Source organism: Urocitellus parryii, chromosome 1 (assembly GCF_045843805.1).
Source record: "Urocitellus parryii isolate mUroPar1 chromosome 1, mUroPar1.hap1, whole genome shotgun sequence".
In the NCBI taxonomy this organism is placed as follows: Eukaryota; Metazoa; Chordata; class Mammalia; order Rodentia; family Sciuridae; genus Urocitellus; species Urocitellus parryii.
Genome location: NC_135531.1, coordinates 250,868,973 through 250,893,813, shown reverse-complemented (window position 1 = coordinate 250,893,813; position 24,841 = coordinate 250,868,973). Strand labels below are relative to the sequence as shown.

At 37.6% G+C, this 24,841-nt stretch overlaps 2 protein-coding genes across 4 annotated transcripts in view; both read left to right on the top strand.

The window, feature by feature from the left end:
- Nucleotides 1–10,868, top strand: part of Als2 (alsin Rho guanine nucleotide exchange factor ALS2) — a 74,096-nt gene extending 63,228 nt beyond the window's left edge. For both annotated transcript variants that reach the window (XM_026405327.2, XM_026405326.2), the window contains exons 26-34: nt 868–985; nt 2,256–2,413; nt 4,558–4,680; nt 5,134–5,310; nt 6,579–6,624; nt 6,814–6,875; nt 7,013–7,162; nt 7,507–7,603; nt 9,503–10,868. In XM_026405327.2, coding sequence (XP_026261112.2) covers nt 868–985; nt 2,256–2,413; nt 4,558–4,680; nt 5,134–5,310; nt 6,579–6,624; nt 6,814–6,875; nt 7,013–7,162; nt 7,507–7,603; nt 9,503–9,541 — 970 coding nt within the window. In that variant the 3' untranslated portion in view covers nt 9,542–10,868. The remainder of the gene's footprint in view (nt 1–867; nt 986–2,255; nt 2,414–4,557; nt 4,681–5,133; nt 5,311–6,578; nt 6,625–6,813; nt 6,876–7,012; nt 7,163–7,506; nt 7,604–9,502) is intronic.
- Nucleotides 10,869–17,078: 6,210 nt separating this feature from the next.
- The window catches only part of Mpp4 (MAGUK p55 scaffold protein 4), a 43,447-nt gene continuing 35,684 nt past the window's right edge, over nt 17,079–24,841 (top strand). For both annotated transcript variants that reach the window (XM_077799244.1, XM_026405337.2), the window contains exons 1-4: nt 17,079–17,154; nt 17,917–18,038; nt 20,570–20,647; nt 23,888–23,968. In XM_077799244.1, the coding sequence (XP_077655370.1) occupies nt 17,079–17,154; nt 17,917–18,038; nt 20,570–20,647; nt 23,888–23,968 (357 nt within the window). The remainder of the gene's footprint in view (nt 17,155–17,916; nt 18,039–20,569; nt 20,648–23,887; nt 23,969–24,841) is intronic.

The following is a 24,841-nucleotide window of genomic DNA, read 5'->3' as shown; positions in this document are numbered from 1 at the left end:
TGATTATAATGTTTCATTAATGTAGTTCATGATTATTACCTTCTATTCTGTTGGTGGAAGAAATTCGAACTTCCAGAATTGACTATAATCATGGACTGGCCCTTGTGTGTGATGCAAATGATCAGTTTTCATTGTATAGCTGTTGGTGTAGACCTTAGCTGATAGCCCTCCAGCTAACCTTGCTTAACTGCCAATGGGTATTCCTGAGAATTGAGAATGAACGGACTTGTACATAAAGCCACATTGCAACCACGAAGATCTTATTTATCTTAAGTAATATAATAATGATTATGTGCTGTTTCCAGTTTCCAACTAGTTGTATTATAACAATAGAGTGCCTTTGCCAAAAGTTTCTCTTGGTTGCTAGCATGTGATTTGTCATTAGCCTTTCCATCCAAAACATCTCTTTACCCATTAGGTGCTTCCCTTGCCAGCTGTTGGAATGCTCTCATCAGCTTGCTTCTTGAGCTCATTTTCATTTCTTTCTTTGCCCTTTGATTTATTTTCCTTTTCCCTCAGCTCCTCCCCTGTTTTTATTCCATTTTCCTCTTATCAGTAACCAGGTCTATGACCAGTTTTCTTTTCAAACTAATGTCACAGATTTCTCAACACCATGTTTTAGATTGGAGCAAAATCATTAATTTATTGTAGTTGATATGAAGTAATCTTAAATGCCATTTGAATGAGTGCTATGTTAACAGGGTACCTAATGGCAGGTTGTTTACCATTTTTGAACTTATCTGGGCCCAATACTTTGCTTGATGTTCTACTTCATTCTTGGTTCATAACTATGTTTCGTGTGTACATTTACACTTATTTGCTTTCTTAATGTGAAATACATAATGGCTTTCCTTTCCCTTTTTACAGTCCAGAAATACTAAGTCGTTCACAAACTCAGACACTAGAAAGTTTGGAATTCATTCCACAGCATGTTGGTGCCTTCTCTGTGGAGAAATATGATGACATTAAGAAGTACTTAATAAAGGTAAACTGGAGTTTGAATTACATTGGTTTTGTGAATTAATAATGAAACTACAATAACATTATGCAAATATTAACCTAATACTGGTTTTACTTTCTGAGTATTTCTTTTGCAAATTCTCTTGAGTACTAAGATCACATTTCTACATGAAGATTATCCCATTATTAGGATAAGACTTTTTGAGTTTTGTAAGGTATTTGAGATAGTTCTTGAAAACTTAAGACAAGAATTTAAAGTGGCTTTTTGTTACTAACATTAGCAAACTAGAGATCATATATAAAGTACACTGTCTTCACCCTCTAAAATACTCTACTTCTTTCTCAATCCTGTAAGATCAGCTAGAGTTCAAAGTTTGATAAGCATTGGTAGGGGGTGCAGGAAGGAAATACATATTAAAGATGTTAAAAGCATTCTTTGATTAAGAAGATTAGGAACTCTAATCGCCATTTTTCTACTCCCTAGTTCTGTGACTTCAACACATTTGGGTTTCACATATGAGTGAGAACATGTGGTATTTGTCTTTATTGGGGTGGGGGTACTAGGGATTTAATCCAGGGGTACTTAATCACCGAGTCATATCCCCAGCCCTCTTTTATTTTCTGCTTTGAGACAGGACCTCGATAAGTTGCTGAGGCTGGCTTTGAACTTGCAACCTTCCTCCTCAGCTTCTGAGTTGCTGGGATTATAGGCGTGTACCCCCAGCTAGCTTATTTCTCTAAATATTGTGATCTTCAAGTTCATTCATATTGCTACAAATAACAGAATTTTGTACTTTTTTATGACTTAGTTTTTTTCATTGTGGATGAGTAAGGGATAGTGTTCTGTTACACAGAGGGCAAATATGCTTAACAGGATTGTATCAAATAGTTGCAAATAGCTGGAGAGAGGATTTTGATTGTTCTCATCACAAAGAAATGATAAATGTTGGAGATGATGGATAACCTCAGTATCCTCAGTTTATCAATATGCAGTGTGTAAACATACCCCACAAAAGCATACTGTTCCCTACACAGGTGTGCAGTTAGTATCTATCATTTAAAAAAGAAGAGAAAAGATTAGAAACTCCAGCTCTGTATAATTTGGATAGACTTAATACTTTCAGAAAAGTTAAAGTATTTGAATTTTCCTGATCTAAAAAATGACTCCTGACATTTTGAAAATTGTTTGCTGTTTATGAAATTGCTTATTATTTACTCTTTATGAATTGCTTCTTATTGATTGATCTTGTTATTAATGTGTGTTGACTGACTTCTTTGGTTCTTTTCCTGCTCAGGCCTGTGACACTCCTCTGCACCCTCTGGGCAGGCTTGTGGAGACGCTGGTTGCAGTATATAGAATGACATATGTGGGCGTGGGAGCCAACCGCCGATTATTGCAGGAGGCTGTAAAGGAGATTAAGTCCTATCTTAAGCGAATCTTCCAGCTGGTGAGGTAAAAGATCTGTTCATTGAAGTCTGAAAGTTAGAGAGTAGTAATGTATATTAATGCCTGGGTATCTTCACCCTAAATCTAGACATTACAACTTTGTGAAGAATAATAAATGTTACCATTTATCTTGGAAATTATTCATCAAAAAAATGATTTTATGCCATAGGTCCTTAAATAGATTAAATAATGAGTTGGGCACAGTGGCACTGCTTGGAAAGCTCACAAGTTTAATAAAGCCAGCCTGGGCAACTTAGCAAGACCATGTCTCAAAATAAAATGAAAAGGGCTGAGAATATAGCCCAGTGGTAGAGTGCTTGCTTAACAAATGTAAAGTCCTGGGTTCAACTCCCAGTATGTCAAAAAAGATTTTTCAAAAAAATTTGTTTATTCTATAAACAATAAAAAAGTATGAACCTTAGCCATTGTTACTTATTTCCTTTTATGTTTTCTTGCTTATTAAGTGTTTCAGAAGGTTAAAATAAATATTTGTCTGTTTCCAATTCTAGTTGGTATGAAATGTAGTTGTCTTCTTATTTGTATTTAAGTTCTAAACATGCTTCTAAAACCTAACCACAAAATGGATGAGGTTTGACATAAATTTTTGTGCCTGATTATTATTAACATATATGATGCCTGTCCGTTGACAATGGCATCATATATATTAATTTTTTCAACAAATAATCTGTTGAGTATTTCTGTATGTTACTGACCATTCTCTGCTTTGGGGGGAATTTATCAGTGAACATGAAAAAAAAAATCAAAACAAAACAAAAATAAACTGCTCTATGCAAATAAAAAACATGGGATATTGGGGTGATTAGCACTTTAGAGAAAAATAAGGAAGGGAATGAGATGGCTAGAGATAAGATGCTGCTATGTTAATAGAAGGTCAGGGAAGCCTAACTAGTCAGGTAATATTTGAACAGAGACTTTGAACAAGGTAAGAAAGTGTTTCAGGTTTTGAGGGAACAGTCTGTCCCACTTAAAAGGTAACTGAGTTGGAACGGGTATAATGGAATGTGCCTTATAATCCCATCAGCTGAGGAGGACAAGGCAGGAGAACCACAAGTTTGAAGCCAGGTTTGTCAATTTAGCAAGACCTCGTCTCAAAAAGTAGAAAGGGCTGGGGATGTAGCTCAGTGTAGAGCACCTCTGGATTGCTCCAGTAAACTACCCCCATCCCACCCTCCAAACCCATCGCCAAAATCACTGAGCTGGAAGTGTTTCAGATGACATTAAGTAGATGTGAATAATAAAGATAAATTTCATGACATTTATTAGTTTCCCAACTATAAAATTTGGGCAGAGGAAGAGGCAAGGTATAAAAGTCTACACAAATAGAAATTATCAGGTACTTTTGAAGGGTGGAGATTTAAGTCTATAAAAATAAAGAGGACAATAAACTTATTTATGGTAGAGGCCACAGGCATACGAGAAGTTAGATAAATCTAGGGGGAAAGTCTCCAGAAAACCTAGGGAAAAAAACAAACTCAATAATTTAGTCTCTTGGTCATTTGAAAATTAGCTTTCAGCATCTTCACTTTCAAAATTTACCTTAATTTTGAACAGATAAGTAATATCCACTAGTATTTGCATGTACTCTAAGGATAATGATTTCTGGTCAAAGTTAGTACATAATAACCTCAGATAAGCTTTGCCAAAAGAAATACATACCTTGTATAGATCATAAATTTTCATTTCTTAGTAATTAAGCAGGATAAAAGCACAGCAAATAAAAGTTTTAAAATATTATTAAGTAACTGCACTGTTTTGGTTCTAGAGATTTAATTCAGATGTACTTTACCACTGAGCTATATCTGCAGCCATTTTTGTTTTTTATTTTGAGACAAAGTCTCATTAAGTTGCTGAGGGCCTTGCTAAATTGCAGAGGCTGGCTTTGAACCTGTGATCCTCCTGCCTTGGCTTCCCTAAACGGCTGGGATTATAGGTGTGCACCATTATGTCAGACACTAGCTGCACTCTGTTTTATTCTGTAGGAAGCATCAGTTAAGAACCTCAAAGAAGTAAAATACTTACTTGATGATAGAGTTTGATTTTATAGGCCTTGAAATGGATTAACTAATGGAAATGTATTTTTACTCTTTGCAGCCACTCAGAGTACAGTTATATTTATTATTCTTTCTTAGGTTCTTATTTCCTGAACTTCCAGAAGAGGGCAGCACAATTCCTCTCTCTGCTCCTCTGCCGTCAGAAAGGAAGTCATTTTGCACAGGAAAGCCGGATTCCAGATCTGAATCACCAGAGCCAGGGTAAATGCAGTTGGGTGAGATAGTGAAGACAGGGTGTGAGAGCTAGATGATCTTATCCAGAGATTCCTAGATCAGTTTCTTCATTTTTACAATGACGTGATTAGGTTAGGAGATCTCTAATAGAACTAAAGACCTTAGGTTCCCCTAAGGTCTTTAGTTCTATTAGCATACCCCAGGAACGAGCAACCACAAATAATACTTACCAAGAATAATCCCAAAGAAAGCAGCCTCAAAGTATAAACATAGTGGATTTTCAGTTAGATTTTGAGTTATTGAATAGAATTCTTAATTGGACCAAGATGAAGCTCTGGGGCCATATGAGTTCCTTCTGTCAATTCTGTATATAAAGAGGAGAGTAGCATTATAATTTCCTTAAAATTTTCCATTCATACTTTTTGACTTTTAGAAACTGCAACTCTCTTTGATTCTATATTTGGTTCTAATATTGTGTAGTTACGTTGTAACAAGTTCTGGATTACTGCTTCCTGTGCTGCTCCCCCGCCTCTACCCACCTCTGTTCATGCTTTATGCTTTGGACAATGATCGAGAGGAAGACATTTACTGGGAATGTGTTCTGCGACTAAACAAGCAGCCAGATATTGCTCTCCTGGGCTTTCTTGGAGTACAGAGGTAAGGACAACAGTTATGAATAGAACCAAAATGTTTTAATTGAAGCTCTATCATGTTTATCAGGAGTCTGGTACTTCAATATCTAGTTTTACATATATATGACTTGTAGTTTATGTACTTATTTGTATATCTTATTTAGCAATATAGTGATATTTAATATTTCTTATTTCTGAGAGTATTTGGAGATGAGTGTGAAACTGCTTATTATCAATGTGATTTTTATTATGTATATATAGGTTAAATATCAGTTATCTTGCTATTTTGTACTTCTTTGAAACAAAATACTTTTTTGGTACCAGGGATTGAACCCAAGGGTACTTCCCCATTGAGTCACATCCCCAGCTCCTCCCAACTCTTTTAAATATATTTTATTTAGAGACAGGTTCTCACTGAGTTGCTTAGATACTCGCTAAATTACTGAGGCTAGCTTTGATCCTCCTGCCTCACCAGCCAGGATTACAGGTGTGCACCCTACACCTAGCTCAAAAACATTTTATATTCATATTCCTCAGAAATAAAAGTAATTGTATTCAGTCTTTGGCATTCTTCCTTTTTTTCCCTTCTGCAATTTGTAATTTAATATTCTGGATATACTTAAAGAAACTTCTGCTGGTCCAGGGGAATGCTAAATAATAATCATTGACTTTTTTCTCCTGTAGTGATAAAGCTGATCTCTTACCTGTTTCATGATTATATATTGTGCTATCAAAAAAAGTGAATGAATGAACTTTAATTGTATAGTTTTCAACATCCCCCCTCCCATAGTGCAATAACATAGTAATAAGTAAAAATTAGATGAACCTGAATGAAGGAAAGATTTTGGCCAGTACCTATTAGTGCACAGGGTTGTTGAAGTATAGAGTTATAATTATAAATCCCGTAGAAATATAATAGAATCATTTTTTTTTTTTTTTTGGTGCCAAGGATTGAACCCAGGGGCACTTAACCACTGAGCTACATCCCCAGATTATTTTTTATTTTGAGACAGTTTTCTAAATTGCTGAGGCTAGCCTTGAACTTTTAATCCTCCTGCCTTAGCCTCCCAAGCTGCTGGTATAAGAGGAGAAATGCTGGGATAAAAGGCATGTGCCACCATGCCCAGCCCTTAGAAACTCTTAAATCACTTCTGGAATGTGTATTAACGCTTAGCCAATCGGCAGAAGTTATTTTTAACGAGAACCAGGAAGCTAATATAGCTGTCAACTGTTTTTATGGGGATTTTTCTATCATAGTAACTATATATTAATAATTTATGGATTTCATTCTAGGAAATTTTGGCCAGTGACCTTGTCAATCCTTGGAGAGAGTAAAAAGGTATAGTAGAATTTAGTTTCCTCTGTAAATATGTTTTTCTTTGCCATGAAGGATTCAAGATAGCAAAAAAAAAATTCCATTTTACTTGGATCCGTTACCCACCAGTGAGCTGCACTCTGCCATCAGCAGCACTTATTTTTGTTGAAAAAGACAGCTCTCCTCTCTGACCCTTGTTAATTCATTTTGTAGGTTTTGCCAACCACAAAAGATGCTTGCTTTGCCTCAGCAGTCGAGTGTCTGCAGCAGATCAGGTAATAAGTCTATGATTTATGGAGAAATCACACAAAGTAGTGGTTAGTTTATTAAGATATTATATTAAGATCTGGTCTTTGCTATATATCTATCTTTGAGAGGATATATTTTTGTTTTGTTTTGTTTCCCACAACAGCACAACATTTACCCCATCAGACAAACTTAAGGTTATCCAGCAGACTTTTGAGGAGATCTCTCAGAGTGTCCTGGCATCGCTGCAGGAAGACTTTTTGTGGTCCATGGATGACTTGTTCCCTGTTTTCTTATATGTGGTGCTACGGGCCAGGTAGCTTATCTTTTCTGATTTTATTACTATTAAATCATTATTTAACGAGTCTTTTTACTTTTGTTGAACTGATGCCAAGAATATGCTCTCTTACCAGGGGGAAAAACAATCCACTCTCTTAATCCATTTCACCATGACATTACCTTTTTTCCTTTTGTTATTGGGGTCCTGGGGGTTGAACACATGGCCTCATACTTGCTAGGCAAGTGTTCTACCACTGAGCTACATCCCCAGCCTTGGTATTACCTTTTTATTGAATTGTTCTTTCTCTTCCCATCCTAGATTAAAAAGGAAGATGGACTTGTAAGCAGAAATAACTTAGCATCTTTTTCTCTTTGGGACAGGATTAGGAATTTAGGCTCTGAGGTACATCTCATTGAGGATCTAATGGACCCCTATCTTCAGCATGGGGAACAGGGCATAATGTTCACCACCTTGAAGGTGAGTGTAGGTATTAGTTAATAATAAAAATTGTCCTTCATTTACTATATTATAAACCTGTCATTAACTGTTTTCTTCTTTATAGAAAATTTTTACTGTAAACATTAAATACCTTTAGAAAAGCACGTTATTGATATTTAAAAGCATGATAACATTTTGAAGAAAAGTAGGATTAGTCAGTTATTCTTCAAAATACTAAAGCAAATTATTCATTATCCAATGTTCTTTGTAAATTGAACATTTCAAGTGATCATAAATGCTTACATTTATATAAATAACTCTAGAAAAGAAGCAGAGAGGATTCTTAGTGTCCTAAAAAGTATCCAGCAGTAGAGCTATGTAATGAAACTAAGGAAAGACACAGAGGCAACATGAAAATAATGAATTTGAATTCCATCTTTTTCTTTCACTTGTATTTACTATAACCAATAGGTTACATGAGGCTCTCTGATCTGGATACCCTCTAGGGATTTATTAGAAGTAATTTTCACTTCCCACCTTGAATTTTTTCTTGGAATTTCGTAGAATTACTCTAAAGTTTATCAGAAGGGCAACAGACAGAATATCTTCAAAAGAAGAGGGAGGAAAAATAGATTCACTCTGTCAGTTAATGGAATATCATGAAATTATAATAATTCAGATGAAATAGTATGTTGCTGACATAGAAATAAATAATACCTAAGCAATAACCCCTGTATAGACAGCACTATAATAAAAATTTCTCATGAAAATAGAAGCATCAAAAATGGAAAAGGCAAATAAAAAATGGAAAAGAGAGGAATTATTTTAAATGATAAAGCTTATTAGCAGTTTGGGGGAAGGGTAGACTAGCAAGTTATAGATGCTTTGGGGTTTAAACAGAAAGGAAGAGAGAAGAAAAACAGGTAAATTGAAATGAGAAAAAAAACTAGAATGTTTATAATGTCAGATTTCTGACAACTTTTAAAACTTGTAATTAAAACCATTAACATTTTTATTAAACAGACTGAAAAAGGGGAGAAACTAGGAGACACTGGCTGCAAATTGCTTGCATTATTAGTATTTGTTACATGAAGAGTGCCTCTAAACAGAGAACAAGAGACTAAATGAGTGAGTTTAGATGTGGAAAAATGCTCAAACTTGCTGAAAATCTAAGTACTGCTGATTAAACAAGATATCATTTTGTGCTTGCTTAATTAGCAGAAATGTGTCAAAATTATGCCTAGTCCTGGTGGCTTTATAGTGAAATCATTTCCCACATTGACAGTGGGTAAATAGCTGTCATCCTTTGCTTTTATAATTACAATTGCTATAAATTGTTATTAACAGATATGTTGAATCTGACTGGGTAATCTTACTCCTAGGAATTTATCCTAAGGAGTTAAAAAAAGAAAATTGGTATATATTATCTGAACGTGGTGTTCTTTATAGTATGAATTATTCCCAGACCTAGGCACTTTCAGAAACATTGAGGATGTTTCTTTAAAAATAGATTCCTGAGAATTCTGGCTCACTAGATTTGCAATGATACTTAATCTCTGTTTGTTAAATGTCCCAGGTGTTTCTGATGACAGTTGTTCTAGTATACCTTTAAAAGATCAGTATATTTTGCTCAATCATAAATGGTTCATTATGGTATTTCTACTTGATGAAGAATATCACCATCTTGTAAGGAGTTTTTTTGTTTGTTTTAGAATTAGAGGAAAAAATGCAGAATTTTATCTGTATTAATTACAACTAGACAGGAAATAGCCATTGAATGGGGGACTTGACAGGAACAGGGAAAAGTGTAAGCAACTGAATTTATTTGGTCACTAGTTTTTAATAAAGGATTTTTCTTTCTTTGGTTACATATTCATTGCTTTATTTATGTAATTTCTTTAAAAGTAAATTTGAAAATTATTTTGAACTTTTTTCCAGGCATGTTACTACCAGATTCAGCGTGAGAAGCTTAACTAGGCTGCATAATAGCTTGAAAACTGGATTACCATCTACCAAGGGTCACAGCACCATCTGGAATCTTTGTAGTGGTGAAAAAGAATGGTGTTGAAAATTGAAAAGGACTGTGTTATTTTGGTTGTTATTTCAGAGCCTTACTAAAAACTAGAGCCCTGAGCTCAGGAAAAAAACAAAACAAAACAAAAAAGACTAGTTTACAGGGAGGATGGAAAAGAAGGTAGAAATCAATCAGACCAGTGCTTGGCCTGTGTTAAGTCCCAGAAATTTCATGCATCTATTTGGAAAAAAAGGATATCCCCTCCTGAAGTGAAGGGTATGTCAGCCACGTGGATTTGTAAGGCAAGTTCCCAGCATCGCTTCTTGCATTAAAGAAGTTAATGATGAATATTTTTGAGTTTCTGGTTTGCCTGAATCCATCTGCAGTTACCCCAGATCTCTTTGCAAGGAGCAGATTGTACTAAAAACTGTAGTAGCCACACCATGCCTTTTTAGATCCCTTCCAATCATGTGTGTGTTATGCTTCTTTGCTTGGAGAGGGGAAGGAGGAATTTTTGAACTGCAGTTTTAACTTTTTCTAAGCTTTTCCACCAGGATATTCATGATGGGAGAGATTCTATGTAGTGACTACCACATCCTGACCCAAGACACAGAATGAATCTAAATAGGAGCCTTCTGCCTGCTGAGTGAAAGGAACATAGGAATTTTGGTTTTGGTTTCCTCAATATGCTGCAGGAAGTTGAGTACACTGGAATTGAAGCACCACTCAGCTGCTGTGGAACCCTTATTTGTCTATGTGCAAATGCTGTATTCCGAGGCCTGTGACTGGCAGCCCGAAGAGCTTCTGCATACAAGCTGTTGTTTTGGAGCAGGACTGAAGTTTGGGAAATACAGAAGCAAAGAACTGCATTGATCCCCAACCTAGTGTTGTGGTTCTTCCCTATACCTCACACTGAACCCAAGATGGAAAGAAAAAGAATATAAGCTTTGACTTGTTTCCATCTCTAAAGTATTGTGGCACCTCATCAGTTCAGTGTTTTCCTTTTTTAAAAAATGTCTTACTGTAAGTTTTTGGTTTACACTGTACCAGTAACACTAGTAGCTGTTTTGGATAACATAGGTGCTCTCCCTCATCTCATCTCCTACCCACTGCGGTGAACATATGGAGTGTCCTGATTTATGTGAAGTGACTCAAGCTGATGTTAATTACTTTTGAAATAGGATCATGGTTTCTGCTCTACTTTATAATCAAGACAAGTGTTTGTTAAAATACTGTTTTGGAATGTTGGCTTGTAACAGCGATTTTCATAATAAAAAACATTCATCTTTATGAGGTGGTTTATGATTACAGAAGAAATGACACAGGGCGCCTAAAAATTTAAAAGAAAGCCAGGCTTAAAATTTAAAAGAAACCCAGTATTTCCTCTGCCCACATTGTAATTTATGCCTTTTTGACCTCAGAGGAACTTCTAGGACTTTAGAGATCTCTCTCTTTAAACATAAACCAATAATTACAGCACCTTTGCTAGCAAAGAACAGATTAACTTTCTGATCCTAAAGATCCTGGGACAAGTCTTAAATCTAGTATTTCTTGGGGGAAAAATGATGTATTTGATAGTTATTGATAGTTACCCTAAATAGATTCATGGAAAGGGTAAGGAATAAAAGTTTGGTGAGAAACATTAGGCATCAGGTAATGATTAGTTGTAATGTTTTCTCAAGGAGCCTTTCCATTTCGCCATGCCTTCTATTGGAATGTACACACTTGTAGTAGGAAAGGGACCGGTTCTTAAAGATTTGTGTATGTTAAACACTTTGCATTTCCACTGGGGATTGTTTTGTCTTTCTGAATAACCACACAAATGCCTCATTTGCTGATAAAGACAAATTATTGAATATCTAACTCATTAAGAGACAGGGATAATATGTGGAAATGGACAAAGGATGATAGGCTATCTCAGTTCTAAGAAAAACATGTTACAATTCATCCTTTTACTTGGAGTCTTGAATGAAACTATCCAAATACTTTAGATTCTTCATTGTATATTTTATTTTCAGATTGCATGTTAAAAGAGACCTGAATTTCCAGTTCTTGTGGGGGAAGCCCTAAATATCCGGGCCAGTATCTATAAATAGAAATACCTAGCATTCACGCAACAGTTGATGGTGATCTTTTACTTGTACCAATGCTCACAGCACTTCTTGGCTGCAGGTATCTGTGATTTGCTCACTTTTCAACAAGGAGTATATGATTTGCTCACTTCTGGAGCTGGTATCCCATCCTAAAACCCCTCCTGTAGTCCCAACGCATTTTCTGACTACAGCTGCCAGAGGTGGTGTTTCATAGCTGGGTTAGGCATTGGTAGTTCTCAAAAATAAAAAAAGTTAGTTGAAAATGAAAACTACATAAAAATTAAGTGCTTTTGATAAACCATTCTGTGCTCAAAACACAAATGTCTTACGTTCCCAGCTTGTATTTCCCTCTGCAGTGGAGAGATGAAGAAAACTATGTGTTTAATTAGGATAGCAGGGCTGGAAAACCTCTTAATAATTGCCATTTGCTCTTCACCCTTTCTTACGTTCTTTGTGTGATATCTTTGTCAAAGTGCTCTTTCCACTGACTATACCCTGTAATATAAATTTTCAAATACCAGAAATACAGTTGACCTCTATCTGTGGATCACTTCATGGAGTTGGCCATGGGTGGAAAATATTCAGGAAAAAACATTCCATCTGTACTGAACAGGTACAGATTTTGTGTTTCCTTGTCGGTATTTCCTAAACAATACAGTATAATAACCTCATAGCATTTGTGTTGTGTTGGATACTATAATAAACCTAGAGATGATTTACAGTAGTGCATAGGTTATGTGCAAGTACTGTGCTGTCTTATAAAAGGAACTTGAGCATCTGCAGACTTGCATATTAGCAGGCAGTCCCCCATGGATATTGCTGGGTTCCCTACTGTAGCTCCAATCTGAGAATCAAGCATGGGCGCGCTAATTGTTACAGACCGGAAGGGGCTGTTTTTGATGGTGCTCTCTCTTTATTACTGGCAGAAGAGCCCCATTGTTTTCCCACCAGAACATGAGAAAATAAGGTTAATGGGGTTAGTTTACTCCAGGTGCCTACAGGGTTTTTGCTTCCCCCCCCCCATTAAAATAAAAAATGCCACCTTCTGTTGTAGATTGTTATTCTGAAATAGTTAACAAAAATTGTGTGTGTGTGTGTTAACTTGTGACAATGTAAGAAAATACTAGGTAAAGGTTGAAAATTATATAAATTAGATGTTTAGTCTAAGGAATATTTTAAGATTTGTGGCAGGGGAAGCTTATGAGTTCATGGTTAGGCTAGGTTAGGTCTGTGTGTGGATTAAATCAAAGAGGATGTGCAGAGGTTTTATTTAGAGCAGTGAGGTGACTTTGGCAGCTAATAGCCCATAGTATTTTCCACCCAAGGTTTTGTCTGCATAGGAGCAACATTGCATGTTCAGTCTTACACAGGTAAGATACTACAAATAATCCTCAGTTACCAGAGATCCCTCCTATAACTGTCTAGCATGTCTGTCCTTTTTAATAGCTAAAATATCATTCTGGATAATCTAATTCAAATAGTTGAATTTCAGAGCAACTCAAATATGGAGAATTCTATGACTTTGGAAGAAGAGGTTCTGCTTTGAGAAACCATTTCTTTAAATATGGAATAATGGACTGTCATGGAGTTTGAGTAAAACTGAGCATTTATCCCAGTCCTATACAGTAGCATTTTGGAAGCCAGTCATTATCATAGGGACCATTTCTCATTAAGTCTTCAAGTGTTTTTTTTGTTTTTTTTTTTTCAGTGTTTGTCAGCTAAAAAGCATTATTTTTAAAAATAGGATAAAAGGGGTAATAGGTTGGATCATTGAATAGTAGTTAGTGCATTTTAGAAAGCTAATAGAAATAATTTTAAAATAATATTTAAGACAAATGCCTTAGGAGTCAGCGACAGTACTGCAGCTTCTAAATCCATGACAAGAGAACTGGTTATTCATGTGTTACTTAATCACCCAGAATTGCAAGTGGCTGGGGCTACTATTTTTTTTTTTTTAAAGTCAGTGTCCTTATCTGGAAATAAAAATGTTGTATTTTATTTTCTCTAAGATGCCCATTGGCCCAGTTTTTGAAGTCTGATAGGACAAAAGGTTAAGGTCAGTATATCCAGGCACTTGCCTTGTCAGCTGCTGCCTCACAGCTCAGAATACATTTATATCAGAAATCAGTCTCCAGTGCCCTTGTCTACTGAATGAGTAGGCCTCATTCAGTGTGTTATCATTTAGGCATTAAATATGGAAGAAATGTGGTCCATCTTGTGTGCAAACAACATTGGCTTATTTAATCTGTGCTGTTTTACCAAGGACAATGATTTGTGGGACATGCTGGGCTAACAGGTTTTAAGAGGTTGCCTGGTGTCAGCCCCATCTGTCTGCTCTGACTTTTGCCTATCTGGCAGGCCCTCCCTTTCCCTTTCCAATATACCTACTCTGGATTTTTGGGAAAAAAAAAAAAAAAAAAAAAAAGCAGAACATGGGAAAAGGCCCAGTTTAACCTGGCTGGGCTGGATCTAGAGTGGAGTGGGCAAAGGAAAGGCACAACAATGTCAGGTTTTGGTGAAATCTAGTAAAATACTTCAGTGTGACTGGAGAAGAATGTGTATAGGAAAGCAGCTGAAAATTCTGTGCAAATTTCTGAGCTGTTCCCACTGCTGTAGAATTTAGAGACAATGTAATAATGATCTTTTTATCTTTTAGATTTCCTGCTCAACCCCATAATTGATTTAGTATCTAGACAGTGGTTTGTGGCCCAATCAGATTCAATACCCCAGTCTTAAACAACTAATTTTAAATGCTGCTGCTTTTTTTTTTTAATATTTATTCTTAAGTTTTAGATGGACACAATATCTTTATTTTACATTTATGTGGTGCTGAGGATCCAACCTAGTGCCTCTTGCATGCTAGGTGAGCGCTCTACCACTGAGCCACAACCCCAGACCCTTAAATGCTTCTTTTAGAAAATCGTAATTTATTCTTTTTTATCCTACTATAAGAAATATTATCATTGCCCTACCCACATATATCACCTCGATGCTTTCCATTCTGGTGTACTCTGTCTGGGCCAACTGCTAGCACCTATCCTTGCTATCTGAAAGTCCACCTGGAGCAGGCTGGAAAGGTCAGAAGAAATGCTCTCAGGAATGGCCCTCAACCAAGGACCTGCAGCAACATTGGTATTTAAACCTCCATTCCCGTGTTCCTTCTTACCCCATGGGATTACCATCCAATTGCCACTCACAGTATTTACTCACTTGATCACACTTTTAATGACTTGTTTTTCTTCCCTGCCTTTATACCCTACTCCTCCATGGGAATTTCCTGGGGTCCCTTTATAAATACATTATCTACCCTATAGTCCTTGCTCATTGATCTGGGGGAACTCAACCAACATACCTACTTATGAGTTTTGAAAAAAATTGCATATAATTCCCTAATAATAATTAAAAGGATAGTTGATCAAGCTGGGAATGGTGGAACAGACCTGTAATCCCAGCAACTCTGGAGGCTGAGGCAGGAAGATCACAAATTCAAAGCCAGCCTCAGCAAATTAGTGAGCCCTAAGTAACGCACCGAGACACTGTCTCAAAATAAATAAAAAGGGTTGGGAATAGCTCAGTGGTTAAAGTGTTCCTGGGTTTAATCCCAGTACTCTTCCACAAAAAAAAAAAAAAAAAAAAAAGAATTGATCATAAGACATTGTATATTTCAATATGTAAATATGTGACTTCTCTACATCAAAAGTTAAAAGAAACTTACAAATGTTTGAACATACACAAAAATCTCCTCAAGGGATTTGGCAGTTTTGAATACAGGCACAGATGCAGCCTAATACTGATAGGCTGTAGTGATTTCCTGGGTACCACACGCAGCATTACCATTAGTGACATGATTTTCTGAATTGGTGGACAGCTTGGTAAAGTTTAAAGCAAAACCAAGTAAATTCATTCCTCAAAATATGGTGGTACCACTCCATCCAATCAATATGCAAAATCTTTTGTACTTACATGTAATAAAAAGTTGGGTTCTAGATTCAGATAATTATAGTTCTTTTTGTTTTTTCCAGTAGGACATTTGAAAATTCCATAGGGCCTAAGATGATTCCCTGTTATGTAGGGCAATTTCTAAGAAATTTTCTTGAAGAGCAGTATGCACATTCCCTCTGTCTTTGTTTTCCTAATCCTTTCCAGTCCTGCTGGCTGAAATGTAGACTTGATGGCTGGGGCTTCAGCCACCATGTTGGAGCCCGTAGATGAGAACAATGTCACACCTAGGGTGGGGATTGGGAGCTGGAAGTAACCTGTTCCCTAAGGACTTTGTGGAGCTAGACTGCCCTGCCAATCCTGGATTGTCTCTGCCTCTGAACTCACTTTGTGTTTCTCTTTCTCAAAACCAAACCCACCTAAAGCAATATAGAAAATAAGCATTAAAATAAGCATTTCAAGTAAGTTGTTAAAGATTAGTATTGAATCTGGTAGGGCTCTCTAGAATTTAGATAGATCGTGGAGTTGAGTCAGGAAGGTTATAGGAAAAAAAATCATTATCATGTTGTTTGTAAATTCTAAGAGTCTGCCTCAGCAGCAATCCATCACACATGGATTCAGTTAAGTCTTCTAACAGCAATTGTACAATTGTGACTAGTTATTTTTATTTATTTATTTATTTTTTATGAAGAACCGTAAGGTGCACATACAAGCAGTCAGGCCAGGGGAGACCCTTTTGAGCTTTGAAAGATAGGTAAAATTAATGAGGCAAATCAGTGGAAGATATATATAACATTGTAACTTGCTTTTAAAAAACAGAGGGATAGTGGGAGTACTTTTTGAAATAGTAGTTTTCTCCTTCCCACTACTGGTGATGGTTAATTTGCTATGGGGCAAGACTAGGTTTTATTTACTTATTTATTAGTAATTTTTCTTTGTTCTTTTTTTTAAAGTTTTTTTTAAGAGAGAGAGAGAGAATTTTTAATATTTATTTTTCAGTCCTCGGCAGACACAACATCCCTGTTTGTATGTGGTGCTGAGGATTGAACCTGGGCCGCATGCATGCCAGGCGAGCGCGCTACCGCTTGAGCCACATCCCCAGCCCCTCTTTGTTCTTTTTAGATATCCATGACAGTAGAGTGTATTCTGATGTATTATATATATATGGAGTATAACTTATTCTAATTAGGATCTCATTCTTGTGGTTGTACGTGATGTGGAGTTAACTGTTCAGGTATTCATATATGAACATAGGAAAGTTATGTCCAATTCATTCCACTGTCTTTAAGACTGCATTTTATTTGATGTGTACCTCAGTGTGTGGCACAATGCCTAGTGTGCTTTATAAATGCCGTTGAAAATATATTTCTGCAGGCTGAGTGTGTGGCCAGTGTGATTGCATGAACTCTGAGTTGTTTATGATCTGCTTCCTAGGTCCCACCTCCCTTTGGAAGCTCTGGCAGGGAGGATGATACAGTCAGACAAAGGAGGAGATCCTCCAGACAGGGACAGGAAGCTCTCTACTGCAACCCAGCCACAGAATGGTACGTGTCACCAAGGTTCCCTTGAAATCAGAAAGAATGATATCACTCTAGATACGCAGTCTAGGCATGGAATGAAATTCTAACACATTTACTGTCACCCCAACCAGGGACTTGCTATACACTTTTGATCACCCTACTACAACTGCTAGTGACAAATTGGAAACAGTTTTCAAGGCAGAAAGGAAAGAAAACTGACAGTAGATTCAGACCTCCCTACCTCCCCCATTCCCACAATGCTTTATGTAAAACTGAGAACTGCACGACTTGTTCACATTCAAAATATCACTTAAAAAAGAATTTTTATAAATATACTTGTGGGGGAAAAAATCAAGCATTCACTGAAACCTACTTAATATCCTTTTACCCAGCAGACTACTGAAATTTGTATTAAAACCCTATTGTGAGTTAAATGTTTTTCAGTAACACTTTCCATAAGAATTTTCAGAAAGGATAAAAACAAATGACTCCATATTTGGATGTGAGAAAGAGGATCCAGGAAACAGATAATTTTGGATAAACCACAGACTAGTAAGATGGAGGAGGGGGAAGCTCTTATGATATCTTACTTCTGAATATTATGATCTGTTTCATCTAGGGTTAGCCACAACCCTGTAAGAAATCCAGCATATTCTCATTTAGCCACAAAGAAACTGGTCTCCAGATGGTCATGGGACTTTCTGAAGTTGGCCAGCTGCCTTTCATATATATAGCGGCTTTTCTACCTTCCCCACCCCATCAGTCTCTGTCCTCTCCCTTTTCTAGGCCTCTCCCAAATCCTGAGGCATGTGCTGCAGGAGCTGAGCCTGTTCTACAGCCGAGATGTGAATGGAGTGTGCCTCCTCTATGATCTCCTGCACTCCCCGTGGCTGCGGGCCCTGCTAAAGGTGAGCACTCTGTGGCTTGCAGCTCTTTGCTAACTGGCTGGTTAAAAACTACTCCCTTAGTCCATTCAGGCTCTGTAACAAAATGCCACAGACTGGATAGCTTATAAACAGGAAACCTATTTATGATAGATTTGGAAACTGGGAAGTCTAAGATCAAAGGCGCTGGCAGATTTCATGTCCCATGAAGACCCACTTTTTGATTCACAGAAGGCCATCTTTTTACTGTGACCTCATATGGTGGAATAGGTGAGGGATCTCCCCAGCCTCTTTTATGAGGATGCTAATCCCATTCTTGAGGGTGCAGCCCTCATGACCTCATCCCCTCCCAAGGGCACCACCTCCTAATAGCATCGCCCTGGGGTGAAGATTGCAACCTACGAATTTGGGGCCGGGGGCCACTTTCAGACCATAGCAGCTGCTTACCCAGTGGTATTACTTGTTACCTGGCAGGAAATTTCAACATGGAAAAAGTTCTTAGAAGGCCATCCTCAGAGAAGACCCACACACACCTCTTAGCTTTGAAAGGAATTGACATAGGTGGAAAAGAATATGGCAGCTCCTTTCTTTTCTACCCCTGAGTTACTCAGCTTTGTGCCACTGTGACAAGATACCTGAGAGGAATCAGCTTAAAGGAGGAATTATTTATTTTGGCTTATTTCAGAGGTTTCAGTCCACAGTCACTTGGCTGTGAGGCAGAACATTGTGGATGAATCCACTGTTGGGGTTGGAGCCCTTGTGATCCAGTCTCCTCTGCCTGTTGACACTACTGCCCTGGGGACCAAGCCTTCAGCACATGAGCTGAAGATCAAGTCATAACAGATCCAAGTCATAACAGCCTGTAATTCTTTTTCTTGCAGAGAGCCCTAGAATCACAAAGCTGCCACAATGGCTATCAGCAGCATCTTATCAGCTATTCTATAATTATTATAATCATTTGTTCTTGAGGCCAATCCTGGAAAAAAATACACACACACACATGCATATATATATATATATATATATATATATATATATATATATATATCTTTAAAAAATTATTTCTCTTTGTTAAAATCAGGAAATAAGACATCCATGTTCTGTTTGGGTATCTTAACATTTTCTCATCCCTAGGTTTCTTCTTTTTTAGGGTTGGGGGGTTCCAGAGATTGAACCTAGGGGCACTCAACCACCGAGCAACATCCCTAGCCTTTTTTTTTTTTTTATAATTCTTTTAGGTTTATCTTTTAAATTTTTTGAGAGAGAGAGAGAGAGAGAGAGAGAGAGAGAGAATTTATTTATTTATTTATCTTAGTTCTCGGCGGACACAACATCTTTGTTGGTATGTGGTGCTGAGGATCGAACCCGGGCCGCACACATGCCAGGCGAGCGTGCTACCGCTTGAGCCACACCCCCAGCCCTTCTCTTTTAATTTGATTAAAACTTCATGCATTATTCAAGAATCAATACTACTATAATTTTGTTTTTCTGAACAAATCTTATTATTAAGAAAAGTCTTGAAGTCATTTTTGTGTGGGTGTTTCTCTTAAGTGTGGGTTGTGGTCCATCTTAGAATGCGTGCTAATATTATGTTGTTTAAAACTTGAAAAGGCAACATCTTCAACATGAACACTTCGCTTGTTCCAAAGCACTTGGTATCTATCGGACCTCCCCACCCAAAAGAGGGGAGTTTGGGTTTCCTTATGGGCATTGTCCTTGCTCCCCACTAGCAGGCTGTTTGTGCTTTGTGCTCTTGCATTGATCCATCAACTTGGATCATTTCCAGGTACACTGAATGCTGGTCCCTAGGGAAAGTTCAAGCAGCAGTAACACCACAGACTTGGTGGAAAAGACTGGGCTAAGCTGGCCCATTGGGCCTTGCTTCTCTATAAGAAAAGCTTAATTCCTGAAATAAAATTAAGGACTGCACTGTGGAGCTAGGGTTTAGTATACTCAGCCTGATCCTACATCCTGGTTCAGAAAAAAATTTCTAGGGACCCACAGAGATGTGATTGGAATTTTTATAAATAAAGTTGTATTGGAAAATTAAGGGAGGGATGTGAAACAGACAGCCCTAAAGATCAGAGCAGAGGACAGATAAGCATAGTGTTCCTGGTGGGTCTCTTCTTCAGGACATGGGTTGGCCCAAAGCCACACGGTTTCCCTGCGCAGAGATCTTCATGGGTCTCTATTCTCACAGAGTCCCTTCCTTGAGACACCCCTGTGTGCATCATCTACCAATCCCTATTGGTCTCAGCATTGGAAAATTTAATCAGTGTAAAAAGGGTCAAGTTTGGCTGGGTTTTTTTTTCAATAAAATTTCTTGGAAATTCAGTGACTCATGGTAGCCAATAATTAAGACACTGAACCCAGGACTTGAGTTCATTTCTCTTTTGCAATTAGAGACACACCTTATTAAAGGCCAACTCACATCCTGCTATTCAGCTGCTTGGACAGTTTCCCAGGTTGTTTCTTCCCTTTGAGAGTCTTAAATCCAGAATGTTAATAGTCATGTATGTTATTAACATCAATTCTCCACCCTCACCCATCTGCAGGTTTATGACTGCCTCCAAGAATTTAAAGAAAAGAAACTAGTTCCCGCCACACCCCATGCACAGAAGTTATCCTGTGAGGTAAGGGGATTTCACTCCCGAACTCTGACTTTTCCTCTAGTGCTTTAAAATTTTTTTTTAGATGTTGATGGGCCTGTATTTTGTTCATTTATTTATATACAGTGCTTAGAATCAAACCCAGTACCTCACACATGCTAGGCAAGTACTCTATCACTGAGCTACAACCCCAGCCCTTCCTCTAGTGCTTTTTTTTTTTTTTTTTTTTTTTTTTAAAGAGAGAGTGGGGAGAGAGAGAGAGAGAGAGAGAGAGAGAGAGAGAGAGAGAGAGAGAGAGAGAGAGAGAGAGAGAACCTCTCAATATTTATTTTTTAGTTCTTGGTGGACACAACATCCTTGTATGTGGTGCTGAGGATCGAACCCGGGCTGCACGCATGCCAGGCGAGCGCACCACCACTTGAGCCACATCCCCAGCCCTCTAGTGCTTTTTTTTAAGTGAATTAAAGATCTACTGGAAAAGTTTGAGAGATGATCATGCATCTTAATAAGTGGGTTTTTTTTTTTTTGGAATAGAGATTGAATCCAGTGGCATTTAACCACTGAACCACATCCCCCTGCCCTTTTTATTTTTACCTATGTTTTTAAAGCCTTTTTAAATTTATTTTTTTCAAATTATTGATAGATCTTTATTTTATTTACTTATTTATATGTGGTGCTGAGAATCGAACCCAGTGCCTCACACATGCCAGGCAAGTGCATTACTGTTGAGCCACAGCCTCAGCCCCCACCCATTACCCTTTTTAATATTTCATTGGAGACAGGGTTTTGCTGAGTTGCTAAGGGTCTTGCTATTTGCTGAGGTTGGCTTTGAACTCATGATCCTCTTGCCTCAGCCTTCCAAGTCGCTGGGATTACAGGCATATGCCACTGTGCCTGGTTTTAATAAATGTTTTTAATTGAACTTTGTTATAGTTATACGTGACAGTATAATTCATTTTGATAAAATTATACATGCATAAATTATATCTTATTCTAATTAGGACCCTGTTCTTGAGGATGTACACAATGGTGGGATTCACTTGGGTTTTTTCATTTCACCATCTTTCCTATTCCTATCTCCTCTCCTTTTTAATTGAGTTTTTTTTTTTAAATATTTATTTATTTATTTATTTTAGTTTTCGGTGGACACAACATCTTTGTTTGTATGTGGCGCTGAGGATCGAACCCGGGCCGCACGCATGCCAGGCAAGCGTGCTACTGCTTGAGCCACATCCCCAGCCCATAATTGAGTTTTAATGAAGGAAATTATCTGGATATTTCCCCAAATTAAACACCCCTACATTCTTAGCATGTATCCATCATTTCTCTCTTTCCCCCTAAACTTTAAACTCAATTTACCTCATATAAATGGAATAATATTACACTAACGATTCCCCAATTTCTCTCTCTAACCTGGACCCTTTCTCTGAACTACAGTCTCAACTACCCAACTGTCTCCCCCCCATATGATGAGGCTGTTTAATGTGCACTTCAACCTTAAAGTGTCCTTAACTGAACTCCTGCTCACTCTGCCTCCGCACTCCTCTTATAGCCTTCTCTTATTCAGTTAATGACATCTCTGTTCTTCAGTGCTTAGGCCAAAATCTGCGGGGTCATCTTTGACTCTCTCTTTCTTTCAAACTCATTCCCAATCTGCTGGCAAATTTTATCAGCTCTACTTTCAAAAAACATCTGGAATCTCATCACCCCTGTGCCACCTAATATAAGCTGTGATAACTGCAGTGTAGCTTCCTACCTCTTTCCCTGGCTCTACCCTTGCCCCCTGTAGCCTGTTCCCCACACAGCAGCTCTTTGGTTGCTCTTGAATCACCTCTTTAATTTCCTCTTTAATCACCTCTCTGCTCAAATCCTCATGACTTCCCATCTCAAATGCCAAAGTTCTTACATAGCTGAATATAATTGAGCTGCCATGGGCTTTTGACTCTGAGTTTACTATTCCCCACCTGCTCGCTCTGCTCCAGCCATATTGGCCCCTTGTGGAGGTTTGAATTAATCAGACACTTGCTTTTCCCTGTTTCAGTCATGCTTTGGTCCATCTACCATGATTTGATCACTCATCTCCACTCAAATACCACTTCTCAGTGACACTTTTCCTGATAATCTTCCTACATCTGCATGCCCTCCTCCTAGCATCTCCTAGCCAATTTCCCTGGTTTTTTTTTTTTGTTGTTGTTGTTGTTCTTAACTCTTCTCATCACCAAACAAAATTATTTATTTTACACATGTATTTGTGTATATGTGTGTGTGTGTGTGTGTATGTGTGTGTGTGTGTGTGTGTGTATGGGGGGAAGGAGAGACCATTTCTCCTCACTAGTATATAAACTCCATGAGAATGGGGATTTTTGTCCACCTCTTTACCACTATTTTCACATCACCTAAAACGGTATCCAAAAATATTTGTGGAATGGATAAATAAGTGAAATCCCTGTTATTATTATTGTCCAAATTATATTAAAATATGTAGAAAAAATTTAAAAACTATACCTTCAATTCCAATAATTAACAACTCAAATTTTCCTCATTTGTTAACAAAAAAATACACTCATGATATTTCATTCAGTTGTAGTCCTACTGAAAGGGGATAAAGTTTTGTAAGCCACTTGTTTTCATTTGTCTGTATGTACAATGTCTGACTGCCAAAGATTCATGGGGCTGACTAAAGTCTTGAAAGAGCTTGTGTCCTCTAAAAGCAGTTCTGCATTTAAACTGCAGCAAAGATATCAGAATCAATTTTGTTTAGCATTTTTATATTACAACAATCATGAAAATTACTATCAAATAGTTTACCCTGAAATATAAATTAATATTCCCATTTTCTGTTTGAAGAGTGGAGAACTCCATGGGTTGAACTTCCCAAGTTCTTCTGTTCACCTAAATGCAGCTTCATCTGCCCTTGAAGCATTGACATTGGCAAACAGTGACTTTAGAACCACTAGAGGGCTCTTGTCTTGGTCCACGTGCTATTAGAAAATCCATATGTTCTTCCTCCAGTGCTATAATGTGCCAGGCCTGGGATTGGGGTTTAGATCCACCCCCAATTTTGAATTACCTGCTCTAGTGAAGTTTAATGACTAAGGAAGGGCTGCTAGGCTCTGATTTTAAAGATGAAAAAGGAGGCTCTAATAACAGCTTTTCTTAGGTCAATTTCATGTTAGTCAGTGTAGCTGTTATCTAGACTGGGTGGAATTGACTAGGTGGTGAAAGTTTTTAAGAATTTATAACTTGTGCTTTTCCATGAACCAGGTAATAGAGCTGTTACGTGATGTCCCTAATTCTCCTGAGGTCCAGGAGCTGAGAAAGCTCCTTCAGGCTCCACACTATAAGGCAAGTACTTGCTAAAATAGATAAGGTATGGCAACTGGCACACATTCAAAACTGGAAAGAATGAGTACATGGAGTAGAAAATGTGCTCTCTGAATGGATGTTCTGTTACTGTACATGAGCGACCAACAGATTGTACCTTGAAGTTGTGGGATTCAGTATTGCCAATCATGGAGCCAGACCTGTTATTTTTATGACAAGGCTTCCAGAATTTTCCATGGTGTCTTGTTTCCCCTACAAAACAATCATCCCTGGAAAATTCTAAGGGGAAATCAGGGGAGCTTCTAGCTAACCTCCACACTTTCTTCCCAACTTGAAAATAATTTAAATTTTGGATTTAGTGTGTGAAGGTATTTGGAATATACAGTGTAATGATGATTAACCCCTGTGAGTTGCTATATGATGAACATTTGATTGCATAAAAGAAATCTTCTCTTAGGATTTATGGATTTTGAGATCATTTTATCAATACATTGGAACTTTAAGAGAAGGACTGAATTTGGAGTCATGGAATTCAGGGTTCACAAGATAACTGGTTATCACATATCTTCAACACCACAGCCTATATGGACAACTTTCCTTTGAGTTCTAACTATAGCGTGTCCAGTGTCAGGCAGGCTGAAGAATGCCAATAGCCTCCCACCTGGTCAGTTGAAAGTTTGAGTGGCCATTAGAAGGAACTCTCATCACACCGTAAAACAAGAACTAATTTTCCTATTCTGTTCCACATGGGCCCTTGGATGTTACTGATAAGTTGAAGTAGCTAGATGTTTTGATTACTGTCCTCATTCTGCCTTCATTATACAAAATATTATAGAAATTGTTTTGGAGGCCAAAACTTCATAGGAGCACTTTGGATTACTTGGGCTTCCCAGA